Source organism: Hyalella azteca, unplaced genomic scaffold (genome assembly GCF_000764305.2).
Source record: "Hyalella azteca isolate HAZT.00-mixed unplaced genomic scaffold, Hazt_2.0.2 contig9456, whole genome shotgun sequence".
In the NCBI taxonomy this organism is placed as follows: domain Eukaryota; kingdom Metazoa; phylum Arthropoda; class Malacostraca; order Amphipoda; family Hyalellidae; genus Hyalella; species Hyalella azteca.
In genome coordinates, this window is record NW_025939527.1 from 58,045 (window position 1) to 73,803 (window position 15,759).

The following is a 15,759-nucleotide window of genomic DNA, read 5'->3' on the forward strand; positions in this document are numbered from 1 at the left end:
ACTGGATTCTTTGGAAGTGTTGTCTTTAAAAATTAATTTTTAAACGTATATTATTACAGATATCTTGAATTGAATTGTGGGATGACGACGAATGAAAACTTAGAACGACGTATTCCTTGGCGACGAAATAATTCCGCCTGCATTTTATTTATTCCAAATTATCGGAATTCAAGAAGCAATTATTGATTAGTACCAACCCGGCTTGATAGCGCGGACATTTTATGTTATTTATAGACATTATGAAGACCTCATTATCAAAATGATGCTCATGAGTGTAATTTTATAATCTTGTGGCATTTTAACTTACATTTAACTCATATAGGCTTGTTTGTTCTGGGTTATAAAGGAACCAGTGAATTTCCCACGCTTTATTTGTCTAGATGATGAATGCAATGAGACATAATATACAAGCTTCAATGATACACGTTACCTAATAACAATTGACGAGTATTATGTACATTTATGTTGAAATTCGTCTCACTCAATCACATGAAACGATGTCTAACACAAAGTTCTCGAGTTTGCTGTTCACCATTCATTAGCGAATAACTAATCTCAATATTGCTCACCATTTTCAATAATACATTACTTAAACAACTAAAAATGTTTACATATAAGCGAGTGAGCTCAAATGGAAGCGTAAGATCATATCAAGTTGAGATAACAGGTATAAAATTGACTTCAAATTAGAATATCACTAAATTAATATTAAATGCATGAGTTCGCTCTACCCGCCATTTGGGAGCGTAAATACGGAGCAGATAATTTCAACATGAGGACGAAGGTTGGTTGTTCTGTTTGTGCTGGATGGGCTTTTGCCAGTGTGAGTTGTGCTTGGGTGCTCGCTTGCAAGTCTTGGTTTTCGCATCATTGCTGTCCGTGTGGTCGGTGTCTGAATCTTCACCAAGAACTTGTTCCATGTATTCTGCTATTTGTGTGTTTCCAACTCTCGTTCCAATAGAGCCTACCGTGATGGTTTCGTCGTGTTCATATGCCGGGTTGAAAGCAGCGTATGTGTGTAAACCAGCCACTGTGGGGCCCATTTTGTCGTCCGCTCGCACCCCTATAACTCCTTCTCTTTCAGCCTTCCCATTAGTAAGCTCAAAAAATAGTCTTCCCTGGCCAGGAGGTTCTGGAACTTTTACAATGCCGTTCCTTGACGGAGAATATCCTGAGTAGTGCGAATCTGTCATGGAACGTCCATCGCCGTCATCGCGACGTGACAGGTCGCTTAGGGTGTGCGCATGATTAGGGTTGCCCTCGAGGCTGATGGCCATGTTATTAACATGGGGGTGGGCGGATACCCAGGGTTTAGGACCAAACCTCTTCGGTGGGATAGGAGGTGGTTTTGGCTTGAAATCTGGTTTCGGAGGGAGAGCTAACTGATTGTCTTCAGCTAAAGATAGTTTATCAAAATTGCCAAAACTGTCTTCAGAAGCAGATTTGCTCTCAGTATCGCCGTTATCAGACGGCGCAATTGGCTGCGTGACCGACATAAGGAGTTTTGACAGAGGAGGGGCTAGGCCGAGACCTAAATTTCTCTCGTGATATACGTCACTAATTGGCATTTCTCTATTAAGTCTGGACATTTGAGTGGCTATAATGTGGTCTTGGATACTCTTGTGACCCATGTGACCGATTTTAATGGACATGTCCTCATTAGATCGGTAGTTGTACATGGGATCATTTTCATGAATGGTCGCAGCACGGTTTGTTCTTGGCCGCAAAAGCTTCCCAATGTTTGAGTCTAATTGAATTTCTGGCGTTTTCCTCGGAGGAGGTTGTCTAGGTTCAGTTGGAATTGTAGGCGGCACAGGATTTGATGTCGATGTTGAAGGAGGGCAATCTTTTTCATTCAAACTTAATTCTCTATCTCCACTGATGTCTCTTCTCCTGCAGCTTTGAGATGGTTTCTTACCTAATTCAGTGCGGACACTCAAGCGATCCAATGTATTCATATTTGATCCCTTGGATAATTTCAGTGTAGCTGCGTTTCCGACTGTGGTATAAACGCTCCTAACAGTTCCGGCTCGTTTCGGACCAAAATCTGAATCAGAACTTTGAGACTCGAATCCGGATGAAGCTTGTGAGTTGCTTTTGTTAATAGCAATTCTCGACGGCCGACTGAAGCCAGCACTAACGTCACTGACCCGATGGCTCGTGCTAATGGTAGGTGGCTTGGCTGCAGGAACGGGTTTCGGCATCGGTTGACGTCGCACAGTGGACTGACCACTCTCCCAGTCAGTCATGCTGCTGGTGCTGCTCGAGCTGTCTGGCCTTTTTGCTCCACCATCGCTTGCAGGGGAGGTCGAAGTATACAAAGATCTAATCTTATTTTGATGCGCCAGGGTAAGTGATATTCTAGGTGAGGGCTGAGGAGAGCTTTGATCGCTTGGTGGACCTCCTTGTGATGACTTGAACGTCCTCGCGTACCTGGTCGCTGGGTCAACTGGTGACGGCGTGAAAGCGGCATCGCTTTCACGGCCCTTCTGCTCGGTGGTCGATGCTCGAGCACCGTCGGGCTCTCCTCTATTGCGAACATACGAAGAAAATGCGCCGCGACCGAGAAGAAGAGGAGCGGACCTCGGAGGATACATGGGAGCTGTTGGCGGTGGAGGTGCAGTCGAAGATGCGTCTTCATCCTCATCCTCAGAGGACGTGATCGACTCGAAACTGTTGTTGACTTCCATGGATAAGCTCTTTGGAGTATCTTGAGTATCTGGAACAAAATTATAAAGCTTATAGTAAGCTAGGATTTAATGCGTCTATTTGCTTAATTTGTAATGAAAAAATAGTGTGTATAGTAATAAATTTAAGGTAAAAAATATACAGAAATAGACCATTTAGAATTGATAGCTATTTGCACTCACCGAATAAAGCCAACATAACCTGGTGAGCAAACTGTATGTTCCGCTTGTTGGAGAGCTTGCTCGTCCTGAGCGTAACTTCTTCGCGGCCAACGTCAACCAGATCAAGACCTGAGAAACGAAATTCAATACTCTAACTTGATCATAGGCAAGACAACTCAAGTTTTTCTTCCGTTAAATTAAATCATAGGTATCAATCCAAAAATAAGAATGGGAAACCCGAAACAATAAGTTCTACATTACAATCGAATCAAATTCTTGGCTAAATTTGGGATAAAAATTTATTGACAAAATTTGAGTCACTTGACTTAAAAAAGCGAGTCACTTTATTCGCGATGGAAAACTTCAGCCAAACTGACCAAGGGAGGCGAGGAGTTCATGACAGCCGTTGACACGCCACAGTTTGACAGGCACGGACACCTCGATGGGTTCCGCCTCCAGCTCCTTGGCAGTGAACTGCTCCATGATGGACCGCATCACCGACACCACCTCCTCGGCGCAGTCCGGCGACACCATCAGCTTAGACACCGCTAGCAGCGACGTCGAAGATAAGCCTGCACGATTAAACAGTATTCGATCAGGGGCGAGAAGAAAGTCGAGTCAATGAAAACGAAAAGTAATTCTCTTACCGTTCACAAGAACATCGTAAACAAGCCTTCATCACGCAAAAGCAGGGATAACTTCTCCATCACAAGAATTTTGTAAAAGATGAGGGTCTGCTGTGTGATGCTCATTCAATTCTACTAGTAGGATAAGCATTTTGTTCGTAGGTCTGAACACCTTCCGCAATTTTGTTTCTTTTATAGCACGAGATGTCATTATTTTGATCGTTTCCTATTCATAAAGCAACTTTGAAAATGTTGTTTCATGCAGATTCTATGAAGGAGATGTTGAGCAAGATTTAATCTATCTAGAAAGAAAAATACACACGGATTATGAACCATCAACCCGATTAGGGCAAGAAGTAGCAGCAGACTTCCAAGATTGTTGGTCCAGATTCGATTTTGTTCTAAAAACTTCATCAACCCCTCTTAGAAAGTAAATTGTATCACACGTAAAATATTTGTCATAACTTTTACCAAGTTATTTAAGTGGTCATAATTGCTAGTCTCACCAAGAAGAGCTTGGAGACTTGCAGAGCACTGCGTCAGTCGCTCGCCAGGGTCGCTTTGAGGGAAAAACACGCTGCTGGGGATGCCGTTCGCTGCAGGTTCAAATCGGAAGCCGACACTCATGAGCAGATCTTTCCAGCCACTCACTGCACCCACTTTGTTCTCGATGGAACGCTGCGTCGTGTACATGGCGTTGCGATGGCCGCGATGTATCCGCTGCAACGATTTCTCAACCTGCAATAAAGAGGAACATTCACGGCTCTGTGCTGGATATTTATGCTCACGATTCGTGAAGGTGAATTAAAAATTCAGGAAAGCATTAGAAGTAAAAATTATTGTTAACAGCCGTAAACGAAGATTGATGGAATTTAGCGTATATACTTGGACTTAACGATCTTATTTGCTTTCGACTGAATTCCCAAAATTGGATCAGAAATTTAGCAGTCAATGAGTGAAAATTAATCAAGCCAAGATTGATTACAAAACTACAAGACTGATTAAGACTGGTTTCTCAAGTGTTATCATCCCACCAATGTAATGGAAAAGCAATGTAACATTTGAACATTAAAAACTTCCGCTAAAGTATCATTGAAAAAAATATTCCTGCGCTCCTGAATGCAATTCGAAATTGATGCACCATATGTGAAACAAAATTATTTCTTTATTTTGCCTTAACACGTTGACTGCGAAGGAGTACATACATGTATATATGCACCAAGAAATGTATTTTTCCAGGACGTAGTGGTACATAATTCAGGGGTGCCAGATGGCCTAAAAAAATTTATGGTACTGGTATATTAGTATGCTCTGGTGTAAAAATTCCATTTCTTTTTTTTTTATTTAATTATGAAGTACCACAATCATAAATTTTAATCGGCCAACGCAATTGAGAAAAAAAAAACGAAATCGCGGAATTTGTCCGGAAAAAAGACCGTATGGCAACCCTGTTTCGTAATAGTACTAAAAATGAAATAATAATACAAGATGAAGCAATTGGAGTCAACGTTTTAATATCAAAAAGTGAGTGTGTTCGTTTCTCTTACCAACCATCATGCGCCAAGTACAAAACTGAATAGCTTCGTCTGCCCTCAAATTGGTGGGGCGATCACTCACGAAATGAAAAGTTAAAATTTATCTCAGTTAAATCCTTAATAATTTGAGATCGTGAGGTTGAAGTATATACGTCTGCCTCCTAAAGGTTTGGTGGGATGGGGGTGCCCACTCAAGAAATGAATAGTTAAAATTTACGTAAAGCAAATCCTGAATAATTTGAGATCGTGAGGTCGAAGTATATACGTCTGCCCCCAAAATATTAGCTGGGTGAGGGTGAACACTCACGAGATGAAGAGTTACTCGCAGCGCGTCCCTGCACTTGTCGGGCGTGCGCAGAAGCTCGCTCAGAGCCTGACCCATCAGGGCAACCTGGCCAACCAAGAAATTGATGTACATTCCAGGAACAAGAAATTTATGTACAGGCGAATTCTTCAAGAACAAGTAATACTTGAATATTTCAATCAAAATTTCATAAATTCCACACAAATGATCGCAAAATTAAGAGCTTAATAATACTAAAATAATAGAATTGATATTAGGACGAGTTAAATGTTTATTACTTGGTCGTACCTTATTGGAGAGCTTGACATCTGCCCCTACGAGCAGGAAGCCTGCCCAGTTGGCGGGGTGAGCGAAATGTTTGGTGGTCTGCACGGTTTGCTGGGCCTCTGACAGAGCACGACTCACGCGGGCACCCTGCACATGCGGTCAACGCAAATGTACTATGGCAATTCTAGTGCATTCGTAAGATACCATTTTCCTAAGGATGATCTTTGTGGATTAGTGCACACAACGACAAAAAAGACGGAAGTTGCCTTTCTGTGTTATTAATTCAAATTCGAGGTTTCTAAATTCTTTAGAATGAACTGTTTGACAAGCCTGCAAAACTCATTGCATTACTAAGCAAATAGAGTAGTAAAGTACAAGAATAGCGTATAAACAAGAAACTAACCTGCAGCAGGGAGGAATAAAAGGTTCTAAATAGGATCTTGACAGCCGTGTCAGGGACGGGCCAAAGAGACACCAGGACACACTGAGCCCCTGCCGCCAGTAGCGCCCTCGTCAGGCCCACAACTCCGTCGCTGTTGGCCCTGCCGTGATGATCTCTCGTGTGACACGACGACACCACCACTAGCTTTGCGCGCAGCTTCAAGTTCAGGATATCTGCAGCCGTCAGCAGGAATTCAGACAGCGCCGGTAAGTCGATCGTGGAGGCGATCTCGGAGCCCTCATCGTCGATGTGTTCGTGTATGGCTTCAGGCTGAGAAGAGTGCGATAATCGCTTAGATGCCCGCGATTCCACGAATTCTCCCGGCGATAAAATAATGGCAGAAAGTTTCCACGAGACGTGCGTGGCCAAATGAATGCACTCCATTTGTGATATGAGACGCAGTATGCTATCTTTGCTAGCATTAACGCCATTGAGGGCTTTGGTTTGCAGCATTTCTGCGACAATTGAGGATTCTTGCTCTGCATAGGGGATATCACCCCAGCCCCACTGTTCAGTGACTGCGCTTGGCAGTTTAGGGTTACCGATCACCAGAGCGTTCGTTTGCTCTCCGTTAGGCTTGTTGTTCTTGGCTCGCTGAGACACCTTCAAAGTGCTGATTGACGGCACGACTAACAGGGAATACTTTTCACAGAGATAATCATTGCTTTGAGCACCTTTCAAAACCGGGAAAGGCACCAGGTACAAATCTCCTTCAAGAACAAGCAAAAGCTCCCGCGACACGCTCGGATTAGGTAAGTATTCCTCCATAGGCGCGATAAGCAGCTCATACAGCGACCTCAGACACGACGGCCCCTGCCACATGACACGCCGGGACCGCGTCGATCCCGGTCGCGAAGCCGTTCCCGATGCGATGGACCCGCTTACACTCCCCAGAGAAAACAAAGAAGAAAGAGAATAATTCGATGAATTAAACAGGTGATTTCGGTTAACCATCCTCAGGAAGCCAGTTCTGTCAGCCTCATGGTTCAACTTATCCCCTAGTTCTTCCAAATGAGCATTCCACATTTCTCCAGCTTCACTCTCTGTTTCACTGGCACCGCCGCCTCCGACGCCGGCGCGACCACCGGCGCCAGTGCCGTACTCGACGCCCAGGGCGTCCCGCACAGACTGGATGTAGTGCTCGAGCAGCGAGCCTGACGCGGCCGCTGCTTCGCCTCCTCCTGCTCCTCCGCAGTCACTCTCGCGTTCGGCGTCAAGCTCTGAGACGTTCACCTCGTGGAACTTGACGATGCCTGTGCATTAAGGTAAGCGCAATAAATAAAAAATTCACTAAAACACCAATCGAAACCTTGAAAAATCTCTCTATTTTAATTAAAAGATCAAAAAATATCGAAACTAACCTAGGAATACAACGTGTTTGAACAAGTTCCATAAGCGACAATAAAGTTACAAATAAAATAACTTGATTAAGTTTACAAATAAAATACTTGATTGAACAAATATATTACCTTTATTAGGAACAATGAGCCAGCTGTAGAGGTACCCTGCAGCTATGCTATAGTACAAAACTGTTGCTTTCTGCTTGTTAACTACGTCGACAATCTGGTCTACAGAAGAAGGAGTAGAATCCTCTATTCGGTTGGCTCTGGAAGAAGATGTAGTTCCCTGTCTTTCAAGCAACAAGTCAACAAAAGCACGCGTCCTGCCACGCTCAGCAACGAGAAGTGCATCGTAGTGACGGGCGAGGCCCACCAAAACTCTCTGCAGGGCTTGGTAAGATGCCGTCTGGAGGTCGAATAGCGACAGACGATATTCCTGAGAACCTCTCGCTTCTCTTCTAATGGTTTCGAGTAGAGAGGCCGCTCGTTCCAGTTGTGTTTGCGCTGCCTCCAGATCTCCGTGACTCCAAAGAGCCATGCCAAGTCTGTGCCGAACCTTTGCTTCGTCCTCACGACGTCCCAGCTGCTCGGCGATCTGCAAGCCTTGCTGTAAATAAGCCACGGCTTGGGTCGTGTTCCCCAGCGCGTGGTGCACGCGTCCCAACGATGAGTAGGCGAGAGTTTTGCCAACCTAGCACAAGTTAACAAATAATTGATTATATTACATTTTAATAGGTAAATATTCATAGATTATATGTTAATTAATTGATGTTTTCTTCTCGAAATTAAAAAATAAAATAATATTGACTTCTTTATGCAGAGTATTTACGTTAAGGCATTTAAACAACAAAAATTAAAGTTTCTACCGCCGTGCCGTTTACCTTATCGTTCATTTGAGCAGCAATACTGAGATGCTGCTCGCCATGTCGTACTGCTTCTTCGAAATTTCCTAAAGACTCAAACGCCAGGCTGATGTTTCCGTGAGCTCGGCCTTGCACTGCAGGATTCATTATTTCTTCGGCAATGCTGAGGTCGAGCTGATGGTACTGAAGCGCTGACGAATATTCGCCCATCTGCTGGTAGACCGAGCCGAGCCCGCACGCTGCCTCCGCTTCTGCTTGTTTGTCTAACAACTCCCTAACAAGTGAGATCACATTAAATTAACACTTACAGGTCTGATTCTACAAACTTCGCTGGTAGCATGAAGAAATACGAAACTTTACCTTTTTAATTAAAGTTGAAAAATTATTGATAAGAAGAAATGTGTATGATTTAGCGAGTCTTGTTGATCAAATGAGCAGAGACAAAAACTTGGTCGTTGTCAGCCCAAGTTTAAATATGATGAAATTATCATAAAAAACTACATTTGTATTTTTTTATATTTGTATGAGCTGTATTGAACATAATTACGCTGCAAAGCTTCGGGCATAGCTGTAAAAATTATAAACAGAACATTTCTCCTGATACATTCACGAAGATCATGTCCTAATCTTCAGTGACATACCTAGCTATCTTAAGCTGGTGGTCCATGCACGAGATGGCTTGTTCGTAGTTGCCCAAAAGTGAGTGAATATTGCCGAGTTCTCCGTAAGCCGAGGCCTTAGCGGTGGCGGTGTTAAGTTCATGTGATACAACAAGACGCTTCTCGTAGCACACTAACGACTGCTGCAGGTTGCCCACGCAGCGGTGAGAGTTGCCCAGGCCACGGTAAGCGCGCTCCTGGTCTCTTGAACTCTTCGTCTTTAGGCCAATAGTTAAACTCTGCAACGCGAACAAGACGAGCAGTTTGAAACAACCATACTCAACATGTTTACCGCTCAGTTTCTGGTGTCAATTAAGATAAATAAAATAAGATGATGCCTGATATTCGGTCATTATATTATTACTTAAGTAAGATTTCAGTAATATAATCACAATCTTAGGCACAGAAAAAAGTTATACTGCCCAGTATTTTACTGTCAAACTAGAGTTTTATTTCAAAAACAACTTGATCAGAAGGCATTAAACCAATAACATTAAATTATGCTGCTGTAAATTTTCGGCAAATAAAGATTAATTCCAACGCTCATTAGGAAATGACCAGCCCCAAAGGAATCATTTACACATTGAACAAAGTTATACTATGAACATCGTGAAGTTATTATGAACAATCCAAGCTGTGCCTAGCTTGTTCTTGTTTCATTTCAGTTTAAAATACTATGGCCTAAATCATTTGAGAAGCAAGACTTCTGACCTTCTTATGTCAGTTATTTGTCTCGACACAATCTGTGACAACTGATGAGCCTGCGCACAACCTGTTACACTTGATGGGTCCTTCACCTGCTCGTGACATTTGATGGCTTCATCATAACTGCCGAGAGCATCATAACAGTCGCCGAGAGCGTCATAACAGTCGCCGAGAGCGTCATAACAGTCGCCGAGAGCGTCATAACAGTCGCCAAGTCTTCTCACCTGCTCGTGACATTTGATGGCTTCATCATAGTCGCCGAGAGCATCATAACAGTCACCAAGTCTTCTCACCTGCTCGTGACATTTGATGGCTTCATCATAGTCGCCGAGAGCGTCATAACAGTCGCCGAGGTTGCCCAGTGCTCTGCCTTTATCGATGATGGCCGTGGCACTGGAGAGCTGCTCGAGCGTCGCCAGCTGCTGCTCCAGGTAGCCGATGGCGTCTTCGTAGTGCCCCATGTTGAGACGCGCGATGCCCAGGTTCCCAAACGCCTGGGCTTCCATCGCGGCGTCCTGCGAGCAGGTCAGAAACAGTCAGGTTGTTCTTCATTATAGTACGAGGAATAAGTACAAGCCCAGCCGATTCGGTAGGTTGAGGGACAAGCTGAAGGAGAGTGTGGTCTAGGTCTATATTGTTATGGAGCAATTGGAACGCTTATATTTCATTTCAGTCTAAAACACGACTTCTGATACGACTTAATACGACTGACACGACGACTTAATCTATTGCTTCAAAATATAATATTGAAGCAATTGGAACGCTTTCTGTTTAATAAAAGTTGCATGGGATCAAACGTGTGCTAATGAAGTTTCAATTTTATCGATTGATAAACTACAAAAAGGTATAAACTCGACCAGAAAATATTCTTCTTGAACACTCGATTGACGATAAATAAATTCAGTGTCAGAGTTAATATATGTCTAAGATGACGATCCTAACTCTCGCCTTGAGTTCCTTGGCCCTCTCGAGCTGCTCCTCATAGCACTTCATGGCGTTGGTGTAGTTGGCCAGGGACATGTGCACAGCGCCCAGGTGGCCGTGAGCTTTACATTCACCTTTGATGTCTCCCATCTCTTGACGGATTGTTAACTCCTGTGAACAAATTTGTGTATTGAGACTCCTATTCCCTGCAGCGGTATAAAATCTTTTCTCGGGCGATTCAACGTAATCAATTGCATTCATGAGCGCAGAGCATATAACATTGGCATTGCTCTTATGAATATACTCAGTTCAGAACTAAACATAAATAAGTGAAACCATCTTCCAGTGTCACATGACCAAAAAGCTTGTTCCACCTTATTGGTATTACCTGAGTGTGATAACCGAGTGCTTTGTCGAAGCATTTGAGGAGGCGGTGAGCGAGACCCAGGGCGCCGTAGGCTGAGGCCTCCAGGACCTTGTCTCTCGACTGCTTGGCTAGCACGAGCTGCTTCTGGTAGACTTTGACTGCCTCTTCGTAGCTGCGCATCTTCATCAGCACATCGCCGATGTTGCCGAGAGCGCGAAATTTACCTTGTAGGTACTTCATCATGTGCGCTAAAGCTGTAAAAAATGGAAAGATTGTGAATTGCATTGTCGACGCGAAATGTATTCGTAGTTGCGAATTTTGATGGTCAGTGTCGCTGAAAGTTTCTCAGAAAATTTCTCAGTGCGGAAAGTTTCTCAGAAAATTCTTGAGCTCTCGATGGAGCAAGAGGAACACAAGGAATCCATTACTTATTCTACTAATATACTAATACTGCCAATGCTCCAGCTAATAATGGCGTTAATAATAGCATTTGAATCGGTGCTGCTTACCCAAGAAATACTTCTGGCATTCGAGCGCTGTTTCAGAGTTGCCGAGCGCCAGATGAGCGAGGCCAAGGTTGCAGTACGCGCGACCCATGGATTTCCGGTCCTGTAAATCCTTTGCAAGTGCCAAATCTTGGTCGTAGTAACGAATAGCCTCCTGAAATACGCGATATTCGTTATTAATACCATCGTTCCAAATCCAAGCGAGGAAACATGCGGGAGTCGAGCTATCATGATAACTATTATATTTGACAAAAATATAAAGTCATTCATAAAGCTGAGCTTATCCTGCATGATTTAATTCTTCGTTTCAGAAATTGACCAGAAAACAATACAGAGCAAAAAATCTTAGAACCTAATACTTCTTTAACCATATGTATTAGCCGAAATTTTGCAAGCTAATTCACAAGATAACACACGCGAATAATAGTCTATTCAAGAATAGTTTGGTTTACTTAGGTATGAAATTAGCAACTCCTCACCTTAAAATTGCCCAAGCAATAATGAGCATAACCAAGAAAGTGGCAGGCCTTAGCTTCTCCTTCCGTATCGTGCAACTCTTGCGATAACATGAGATATTGTTCGTAGTATTGTACGGCCTGGGCAAACTCTCCTCGCGACGAGTGACAGTTACCAAGGTTGAGGAGAGCACAAGCCTCTCCAGCTGTGTCTTTGAGCTCCCTGGCGATGTTGAGATGAGAATGATAGTGCAACAACGCCATCTCGTGCATACCTAATGCCTGATACGCGACCGCAAGATTCCCGTGAGTAGAAGCTTCACTCATGCGATCGTTAACTTCCTTGCTGATGGTTAGCTCTTGCTTGTGGTACTTGATGGCCTGTTCGTAGTAACCCATGGCGGAATATGCGTTGCCAATATTGCCGTATGCGCGCCCCATTCCTGCTCTGTCTTGCTGCAGCCTCGCTATGCTTAGGTGAGCTTGATGTAACTTTAGAGCGGCGTCATGGTTTCCCATGAGTTGATATACAATTCCTAAATTAGAACATGCACGTCCTTCAGCTACTTTGTCTTTGGTGGTTAACGCCATGTCGAGTTGCTTCTCGTGCCACTTCTGTGCTTGTGTATAATCGCCCAGACATCGGGCAGCATGGCCTAGACCGGCATAGGCCCGGGCCTCGATTGTTCGGTCCCCAAGTTCCTGAGCGATCCTCAGCACGTGGTTGTGGAATGCGATGGCTTGGTCGAAGTTACGTTTATAGTGATGACTCGATCCCAAATTGCTGTATGCTCTCGCCTCCTCTACCTTATTGGAGAGCTGCTTTGCTATCCGTAAGTGTTCCATATGACAGTCCACGGCGCTGTCGAAGTCTCCCATAGCGAGGTACACGGCGCCCACGTTCCCGATTTCTCTGGCCTCTTGCAGTTTGTCGCCCATCTGTTTCACGAGCTGCACGCACTGCTTATGAGACGCCAGCGCGTTCGGAAAATCACCAATGGCCGTGTAAACGTGACCTGCACAACAACGCGATAATTATGCCCATGAATGACCATAACGATAAAATTATTATTATTTGAGCTATTAAATTGATGATTGAATTAATGATCCAATGCATCTTTACACAATAGAAGAAAAAATTTGGGAGCTCGAGAAATTTTATAATGAACTGATACGTCCTTAGAACTCGTCATGAATGATATTTTCAGCTCAAATTAGAGAATTGCTGCATAACCAGCCGTACTTGTGTGTACACGCATCCAAACAGATTGACGGCGTTCAGACTAGATAACATTTTAAGCGCATAAGTAAGCATATATTATAAAGCTAGAGGAGCTATAAAATGGCTGAAGTCTCACAATTTCGAATTATTTGCTTAAAACTTTCATTTATTTACAAATTCTTATTTCTTCAGATGTTTGCGTTAAGATAATAAAGGAACACAAATGGTCAAAAACTCTTTTCTCGTGAAGGCATGCACTTGAATCTATGTATCAATGTGGCTGGCTTGTTTGGAGGCCAATGAGGCAGAGGCAAGATACGGAAGTTCAGACCAAGCCTAGCGATGTCGGTGACAATGACGCAGCGCAATTTCATGATATTGGCTACCTTCCCAATAGCTTCTTGCTTCATCAGGAGCCCCCTCATTAACATTCAACTTGAAGAGTTTCGGCTGTATCGAGTTCGATTTTTTATGTTCTCGGGCACCATCACTACTTAACTCATCATCCCCCTTCTTTACCGCAACGGTCTGCAACTTTGAGGCATTGAATCGGTGAGCATTTGAAAAATGGCGCGGTTGTAAAAACGCATCATCAATTCCCGTAAGATCAAGGGCCGGAGTAACGAGAAGCTCATTAATATATCGCGGATAAACCGAATGGATCACAGGATGGAATTCTCTTGGAAAAGTACGCTATTTAATCACAAAGACGGGATTTTTATGATGAAGACCGCCGTATGATGACAGTAACGGAAATATGTATATAAAAACACAAGCTCACCTACACGCGCAGGAATAAATAGGTGTTAGATGCATCAATTGTATTTCTTATTATAAGAAAATTCTCAACAACAAACTTTTTCGTTTTCAAAAGAGACTTGGGTCCAATAACTAATCAGTAATTACTTCACGAGTAAATGTTCTTGCAGGGGGTCACGGAAAAAAGATTCATCGCGGAAAAAACTATAATTTTACAAAAAATAGAGCGTTTCCTGAAATGACGCACTCTTAAAATGATATAAATATTCTCTTCTGGAAAAATAATAAGTTATGACGTCTGCTAAAGTACGAACAAAATTTTTCGCAGGACACAAAGAAAAGTTGTCGTAGGAATGTCGTGATTCTTACCGAGACTGGTGAGGGCGGAGGCAGCAGCTTGTGTGTCTTTACACTTCATGGCGAGCACGAGCTGGTATCGGTGCGAGGTGAGCGCCTCCTTGAAGTTGCCTTTACTGAAGTATGCGCTGCCCAGATTACCATGAGCGCGACACTCGCCCGCTATGTCGCCCAGAGACTTCGCAACTGACAGATCTTGTTGCATATATGATACCGCCTGAAAGAAAAACGAACGTTTGATGTAAGTTTTTATTCCCGAGTATTGTTGTTCATGCATCTTCATATCATGTTGCATGCATGACGTAAGAGTGCCGAGTAAATCATTGGAATTTAACATTTTTGAATTATCATTAGCTTACTGCGCAATAAACTAAATGAGTGAGCCGCTTAACTAGAAAATTTTAGTCTCCAATGCCAATTACGCAAAATCAGGACTTACTTTATCGAGGGAGTTGAGTGCCCAGTAAGCGGAGGAGAGGGCAGAGAACACGGACCCTCTGAGTTTGAGGGAACAGGTGCCGATTTTGAGGGCTGCCTCGAGCACCACCACGGCCGCGCTGTAGTGACCTGCAGCCAGCAGCTCCTGGCCGATCACTGAGATGATCACGAAGGGGCTTTTGTCCAGCCGCATAGTCTGCAGTTGGCGGTACGTTGGCTCTAGAGTCGCTGCAACAGTGAACAATTGGGATTCTTTAAAATCAGTTCAAGAGTCGCTGCAAAAATGAACAATTGGGATTCTTTAAAATCAGTTCAAGAGTCGCTGCAACAGTGAACAATTGGGATTCGGTAAAATCAGTTCACGAGTCGCTGCAAAGATGAACAGTTTGGGATTCATTAAAATCAGTCCAAGAGTGGCTGCAAAAATGAACAGAGGTGATTCGTTAAAATCAGTCCAAGGCACGCTGCAAAATTGAACAGTTGGTGTTTCCTTAAAATCAGAACATTGTGTTTTTGATTGCAAACTCAGCGAGCTATATCAATGAGAGTTATAATTCTGAATTGGAAAAATTTAAATGGGCGCTTGAAGTACTTGCCTCTTAATAATCGCGAATGAAACTTTTAAATTTTCTCAGAGAAATTTCTTCTACTGGTATTAGAATGATAAAATAATATTTTGATTGCAAATTTCGACAATTTTCTACGTTTATTTCCGATTTAGACAACAAATAAGAATGTTATAATTAAATCACTCGTCCTGAAAATAGTCAGGTTCCCTTTATACTATGATTCCAAAATTAGCGACTCATGATTATTTGTATCAAATGAAAGGAACACTGCACGGATTAGTTCTAACGAGGCACCTCTTGTGAGAACAACCGGTGATCCCCAGCTTTTCATTTTATCGCTATTGGCGAGACAGATTTGATAAATGTTCGGATGATTGAGATCTTGAGCGCAGAATGATTTCCTGGAAACTAGAATTTCGGAAGAACCGTTTCCAGGAAATGTGCTCGAATAACCACGCAAGACACGCGCTATCATTTGTCTTGAATCGTGCGACGCGCCTGAGGAATTCGACGGCTGAAGCTAATTCGACCGTTGCGTCTTTGTGACACGAACAATAGCAGGAATCTAAGAT

At 43.3% G+C, this 15,759-nt stretch overlaps 1 protein-coding gene across 3 annotated transcripts in view; it reads right to left on the minus strand.

The window, feature by feature from the left end:
* Nucleotides 1–353: 353 nt before the first annotated feature.
* The window catches only part of LOC108681946 (tetratricopeptide repeat protein 28), a 75,122-nt gene continuing 59,716 nt past the window's right edge, over nucleotides 354–15,759 (minus strand). For all 3 annotated transcript variants that reach the window (XM_018171031.2, XM_018171030.2, XM_018171032.2), the window contains 17 exons: nucleotides 14,620–14,846; nucleotides 14,193–14,397; nucleotides 11,867–12,858; nucleotides 11,391–11,541; nucleotides 10,903–11,135; nucleotides 10,539–10,685; nucleotides 9,884–10,105; nucleotides 8,868–9,124; nucleotides 8,245–8,500; nucleotides 7,493–8,054; nucleotides 5,985–7,276; nucleotides 5,603–5,728; nucleotides 5,318–5,401; nucleotides 3,982–4,213; nucleotides 3,227–3,421; nucleotides 2,871–2,978; nucleotides 354–2,719 (listed from right to left, as the gene is read on the minus strand). In XM_018171031.2, coding sequence (XP_018026520.1) covers nucleotides 768–2,719; nucleotides 2,871–2,978; nucleotides 3,227–3,421; nucleotides 3,982–4,213; nucleotides 5,318–5,401; nucleotides 5,603–5,728; nucleotides 5,985–7,276; nucleotides 7,493–8,054; nucleotides 8,245–8,500; nucleotides 8,868–9,124; nucleotides 9,884–10,105; nucleotides 10,539–10,685; nucleotides 10,903–11,135; nucleotides 11,391–11,541; nucleotides 11,867–12,858; nucleotides 14,193–14,397; nucleotides 14,620–14,846 — 7,241 coding nt within the window. In that variant the 3' untranslated portion in view covers nucleotides 354–767. The remainder of the gene's footprint in view (nucleotides 2,720–2,870; nucleotides 2,979–3,226; nucleotides 3,422–3,981; nucleotides 4,214–5,317; nucleotides 5,402–5,602; nucleotides 5,729–5,984; nucleotides 7,277–7,492; nucleotides 8,055–8,244; nucleotides 8,501–8,867; nucleotides 9,125–9,883; nucleotides 10,106–10,538; nucleotides 10,686–10,902; nucleotides 11,136–11,390; nucleotides 11,542–11,866; nucleotides 12,859–14,192; nucleotides 14,398–14,619; nucleotides 14,847–15,759) is intronic.